Source organism: Microtus ochrogaster, chromosome 17 (genome assembly GCF_000317375.1).
Source record: "Microtus ochrogaster isolate Prairie Vole_2 chromosome 17, MicOch1.0, whole genome shotgun sequence".
Classification (NCBI taxonomy): Eukaryota; Metazoa; Chordata; class Mammalia; order Rodentia; family Cricetidae; genus Microtus; species Microtus ochrogaster.
Genome location: NC_022019.1, coordinates 4423715 through 4430055, shown reverse-complemented (window position 1 = coordinate 4430055; position 6341 = coordinate 4423715). Strand labels below are relative to the sequence as shown.

The window sequence follows — 6341 nt, the reverse complement described above, 5'->3', positions numbered from 1 at the left end:
AGTCACCCTCACTGAAGCAGTGAGGCTGAGGAGGCAGAGGGGGAGAATGACAAAGGCCACCTCAACATGACCTTGACAGCACTGGCTTCGAAGCAAGAAATACTTTGATTTTTCCTTAGTTTACTGTCTGCAAAATATATTTCAGCTATTTGCCTTCTCCATGGAAAGCTAGGCAAACCATAGGAGTACTTTAAAAACAGTGTAGAAGTACCATCTGCTCATCTATGAATGCCACCTAAGAAAGGATGTAACTTTAAACTAAGACGGCCTGTCTTTTCATCTATGGCTACTCTACTGGGCGTGCATGGGTGTGGTTCGGATCTGTGGCTCCCTTTGGGCAAGCAGCTTTTCTACATATTCCCCATTGGCTTTTATTATTGGAGAGCATCTACTCAAAGTCTTTATTCTTATTTCAAATTGTCCTTTTGGATTATTGAGTTGCAGGAATTCCTCATGTCTAAAGAATATGGGAGACTATGGTGAGTCAGGTGACTCCCCCCGCAGAGACCCAGAACCCAAGGAGCTGTGAAAGTAGCAGTCTAAAACCAAACACACATGAAAACCAAAAAGGTATGCCATATTTCTTCAAAAATAAAAAACTTTCGTGCCTCAAAGACACCATCCAGAGAGCGAGAAGACAGTCACAGAGCAGCCTGAAATGTTGGTAAGTCCCACGTTTGACAAGAGGTGCGTTTACCTAGACCCATGTGAACCACCCGAGATGCATGTCAAAGAGTCCATGGAAGAGTCTCCCCATTCCCACCTCTGTCTCTTCTACTTTTATCCTATCTTACTCTTTTCTTCTCCTGGGACTCCCTGGGCCTCTCTGCAGAGGCAGGGAGAGCAAGTACTCAATCACTGAGCTCCATCCTTAGCCCTGTCTCTCTTTAAAAACACGGTGAGATGGCATTTTCCAGACATTTATCTCAAGCGTTTATTTGGGGCGGTGGAGGTGTGGCATGGCATGTATGCCAGAGGACATCTCACTTTGGAGTTAGATTTCCCCTTCCACTAGGAGTGACCTGGGGTTCGAACACAGGTCAGCAGGCTTGGAGGCAAGCATTCTTACCTCTTCAAAGATTCTGCTGACCCGGATTAAACCTTAAAGAAAAAGCCAGCATGATGCAAGCTCCACATGGTCAGGAATCTCCGCCACCTTCTCCTCTGAACTATTCCAGGGACTGAGGGAATGCCCATTGCTGCAGCTCACAGGGCTCCTCTTCTGTGAGCTGCCGGGCAATCTCTTCATCCACTTGTCTAAGTGCCCCTGTTCACTAGTTTGCAGAAACCCTAGGTTTTCAGGGCACACCCCTTTGAAAGTGTGACTGCTCTTCTGCTTTGTCACAAGTGCCGGGAATGGAGTAAGCTCAGAGGCCACAGATGGAATGGAACAGAAGTTCCAAATGTTGCCCGAACATCTTCATGTTCTTATCCCTGTGTTTTCAAGTTTGGGGGGGAACAGAGAAATACCTTGGGAAACATCACATTAAATAACAAAGAAATGGCCCAACTCACCCGGGCAAGCAGTCCCCGCAGACAGCGTCGCTGGTGTGTGTGCAGTTGGCCCTCTGAAAGCGATTCACTAGCGCGCAGTCCACGCATGGCTTGCACTTCTGGAAGCCCCAGTCCTCCTTGAACCTGTGCGGCCTGCAGGGCACACACTGTGCATCTTCTCCATAGCCGAAGCCACATTCCTGCGGGGATTAGTGGGGAAAAGACAGCTATTCATACTTTGCAGGCTTGAAAAAGAAAAGGCTGCTGGAATAGAGAAGACCCACGGAGGGCCCCCCACCCCCCACCCCGGCACAAAGGCAGCCCTTTTCAGCAAGTTCAAATGTGTCTTCCTTGGCTGATAATCTCTCTTGTGGCCTGCCTGAGTGTCCTTAGCCATCCACTTTTTGCCAGAGGCGGTGAACATGTGCATAAGAAACAGTCTCCCGGATTCCCACTGGGGCATTAGGGCAGAATCGTGGCCCTTTCTTCTCCCCTAATTAAGCCAGCCACGTGACTGCTCAGAAGCCGAAGCCAGTGAGCCACTCAGACACTTGTTCACTGACCAAGGAGGAAAATAAGTGCGCCCCTATCCGCGGTGCAGCTTCAGAAGATAAAGGCCGCTGGGTGAGAGGTTTCCTAAGCCTTAAAACGCTGACTGGCTGAACACTTTCTGTCACCAGAAGGCCTGTTATCTATCTGTTCAAAGAGAGCTGAAGTGGTCCTAAGGGGTTACCAGCCAGAACCCGGACTGCGGCTCAGAGGCAGAGAGCCTGCCTAGCGTCAGGATGCCCTCCCTGTTCAAGCCCTAGTCCTGCAAAGGACACCAAACACCTAAAGGCCTCCAGCGTCAGGTGCACTGCACTGATTGTTGGCTCGTCTCCGGGATAAACGAAATAAACGGCTCTTCGGCGCTCCGATGATTACTTCCACAGGTTCCAGAGCTACCTAAGCTATGGCAATCACATAATATGATTGTCATGCAGCATAAACCCCAGGCTGCAGTTGTCTATTCAAGACTAGTTGTTCACTTATATACGAGGCTGATGTCGCGCCTGGTCTTCAGTAGTCCTGAGAATCCTGAAGAAGGCTCTGATGCCAATGAAGGGACAGACTTGCCAGTGCAAGTGCCAGCAAGCAAGCAGAGAGCAAAAGCTTCCTTTCTTCATGCCCTGATGGAGGCCGCCAGCAGAAGGTGTGGCCCAGATTAAAGGTGGGTGCACCCATCTCAAAAGATCTGGATTAAAAGCGGGTCTTCCCGCTTAAAAAGATCTAATAAGAAAAAAAATCCTTCACAGTTGTACCAAGCCTCTTGGGTTTTTTGTTAATTCCAGATGCAGTCAAGCTGACAACCCAGAATAGCCATCACAAGTCCACCCCCTGTGAACTTGACACACAACCTTATCTCCTTATGGCCTGCATAATTTCCAAATGAAGACAATAACCAGGTCATAATTACACCTATCATGATATAACTATGCCATATACAATTGCAAATGCATTATATATGTCATCAGGTCGTAATTACACCTAATATGATGTAACTGTTCCTCATAAACCACAAACACATAATAAACTTTAGAGTAGGTGGCAATGTCCCTTGAGGGTCATTCTTTTGGCATCTCGAAACTTAAATATGATAACCACTGATATTTTCTTAACTGACGTTACAATGCATGATAAAGAAATTGAGGGAAGAACACAAATATCTGTATAAACACATTCCTAGCAAAATATGACAGAAACATTCATGGCAACCATAATCACTAATTCTGTAACTGGTCACGTGGCCTCAGCTGGTATTTATAACTACTTTTCTCTATTATCCATTCTGCATTTCCTCCACCATCAGCATGTACCTCAACAAATCTTGGTTCTTTTCCTGGGGGAGTGACCCACCTTCATTCCTGAAGGATCCATACTCTTCGTCATTCTATCTGGATCCCTGAAGGATCTCTCACACTCCAGACATAACCTTTCTTATCTCTATTGTAGAGAAGCAATCTGGTTTGCCCTTGGTAATCTAGATCAACCACTCCTTTTAACACTGTTATTTCTTTCTTAGCCTGTTGGTTTAAGGGCACCAGAAGCCTAAAGTGGCCAGGGGGAGTCTGAGCTTTAAGTTCAATGGAACATTTGTTGTGTCTACTGGTGGAAGGGTTCCCTACTCTGGAACCCAAACCTCTAGGCCAACAGAACTTAAGGTTGTGGGAACAGGAAGAAAAAAATTTTCCTAGTGGGTTTCTGGGGTGATAGTGAGTGGAACTATTCCCTTTTCAACTCCTAGATTCATTCTTGAAACCATGGGCCCTGGCTATGGAAGAAACCATACCATATATTAGACACTGATCCAAAGCATATACCACCTTCTGGAGGACACTGCCCCAGCCCTCTAGGCTGCTGCCACCCTGGGGAATGGTGCCATATCTGGGGTTGTGTTGGTCTTTGCTGTTGGTAGATTTGGAACTCAGCAGCAGCTGTAGCCAGGTCAGCTTTGGTGAGTGGTCGTCCATGTTATTAAGCCCATGCCTAATCCCCATCTCTGCCACCATGGCTACTTTGTTCCTGGGCCCATTGGGCAATGGACAGGAATGGATGAAAGAGACTGACTGTCCACAGAAAGGTCACCTTATCTATTTGATTACTAAACTCCTCCTCTGCTGAAGTCACCTTTTGATGAGCATCTACATGGGACATAAGTGTCTTCACACCCTTTGCCCAATTGGAGAGATCTATCCACATAATTCTTCCCCAGATGTCTTTCTCGCCAATTTTCCAATCATGTTTTTCTCCAAGTCAATCCATTGGCTTTGGCCCGTTAATCAGTGAACAATCACACTGCTGGCCATTTTTCCTTCCAAAAAAACTGTATGACCATGTGTACTGCCCGAAGTCCTAACCACTGTGAAGGTTTCTCTTCGGCAGTGTCTTTCAGGGTTTCCCAGATAGAGACTGCAATGCTGCAGCTGTTCACTTCTGGACGGTGCTTGCATACCACGCAGAACCGTCAGCAGACTGTGCCCCAGTCCTCTCTTCCTCAGTCAACCAATCATAGGGCAAACCCCATGAAGATACAGGGGCATTCTGGGGGGTAGACAGCATTATACTGAGACGAGAAACCACTGGCATTCAGGCAACTTCTTTGTGTAACCTTTGAGACCTCTCAGGCCTGACCACACACGTACCTGACCACACACGTACCACTTCCATTTGATGACAGATTGTGTTGCATGTGCTACTTGTTGGCTCAGTAAGTCAGGTTGCACGCTAATTCAGTGGCCCATTGTCAAAACGTTTTAGCTAAAGCCCAATAATAGCAGGCCAAGGGCTGTCTCTTAAGTAGAGACTAGTTGTCTGCAGATGATGGCAGAGCCTTATTCCAAAAGCCCAAAGGTCTCTTCTGTGAATCACCTATAGGGGTCTGCCAAAGGCCCCAAACAGCATCCCTATCTGCCACTGACCATCAAGTCTGTTGGATCATATGGTCCAAGTGGTAGAGCAGCCTGCACGGCACCTGCTGAACAGCCTTCTCCTGTCCCAGGCCCCACACAAAGCCAGAAGCTTTCTGTGTCGCTTGGTATATGGGCTGTGTCATATGATATATGGGGTATAATAGGAGTAAAACACCTAAGTGGAGACTGTGCTATCTCCCAACCCAAACAAGCCCACTAAATGTTGCGCTTCTTTCTTGGTCATGGGCAGAGCCAGACGCAATAACTTATCCTTGACCTTAGAAGGAATATCTCTGTATGCCCCACACCACTGTACTCCTAAGAATTTCACTGAAGTAGAAGGCCCTTGAACTTTATTGGTTTCGCAGACAATAATTTCCTCAGTCAAAAGTGGAAAAGGCAGTATTTCTGCAGGTGGGGGTGGGGGACATCTGCTGAGGGGAAAGAGACTACTTCCTCAGGTGAGAAAAACCCTCCGGAATCTGAGCCTCAGTGGGCTCCTCCCACTCATCTCCCCCCCCCTTCCCGGCTTCTTTTTTTTTCCCATTTAATGCCCTGACTAGTGGCTGACACCTTCCAAGGCTGAGATTCTCATTTTCACTGTACTTCAGCCAACCCTATAATGAGGGCTCCGGTTTGATTTTCTGCAGCTTGAGCTCTGTGGCTGCCGGAGGGAAGATTCCCCTGCAGTCTAAACACATGTTAGGCTGAGACCGCACATCTGGGAGATGGTCAGCTGTAGCACTGAGTTCACTGTCGTCCTTCACTGTCTTCTGAGACGCTTGAAGCTGGTTAATCTTGTCACCGACTTCATTCTTTTCCTTTGCCAGTTTATCCAGAAATACTACGAGCAACTAATGATCATCACCATTGTTTCCACACGCTGTTAAAAGTTTTATATATGGGCTCACCAAATCCAATGCCTCTCACCATTAGTGAATCAGGACAATCCAACATAGTTGCCTCCTTAAGTTTATAAAATAGTTCCTACCACGGGCTTTCAACACTCTCTGAGCTAATAGAAGAGGCTTCTGGAGCTGTAGGTGTTGGCATATTGGAAAGCTTATTCCGGATATTTAAAAAATTCATCTGTATATTTCTGTTGTTCTAGAACTATTTCTGGTACCAAAATTATCTGTATTAGTCACGGTTCTCAAAAGGAACAGAACTTATAGTGTGTGTGTGTGTGTGTGTGTGATTTACTAGAGTAGCTTACAGGCTGTGATCCAACTAGTTCCACAATGACTGTCTACCAAGAGAAGATCCAAGAATCCTGTAGTTGTTCAGTCCACGAAGCTGGATGTCTCTGCTGGTCTTCAGCATACAGTAGAATCCTAAAGAAGTGGGCTCTACCCATGGTGATGTCCCCAGTTAGTCCCTTGGGCAGCTGAGGATAGG

General features: G+C 46.8%; 1 protein-coding gene across 3 annotated transcripts in view; it reads right to left on the bottom strand.

Annotated features, from left to right (window-relative positions):
* The window catches only part of Tnfrsf19 (TNF receptor superfamily member 19), an 88605-nt gene that overhangs the window by 44808 nt on the left and 37456 nt on the right, over window positions 1-6341 (bottom strand). For all 3 annotated transcript variants that reach the window (XM_005355399.2, XM_013349238.2, XM_013349239.2), the window contains exon 4: window positions 1516-1694. In XM_005355399.2, coding sequence (XP_005355456.1) covers window positions 1516-1694 — 179 coding nt within the window. The remainder of the gene's footprint in view (window positions 1-1515; window positions 1695-6341) is intronic.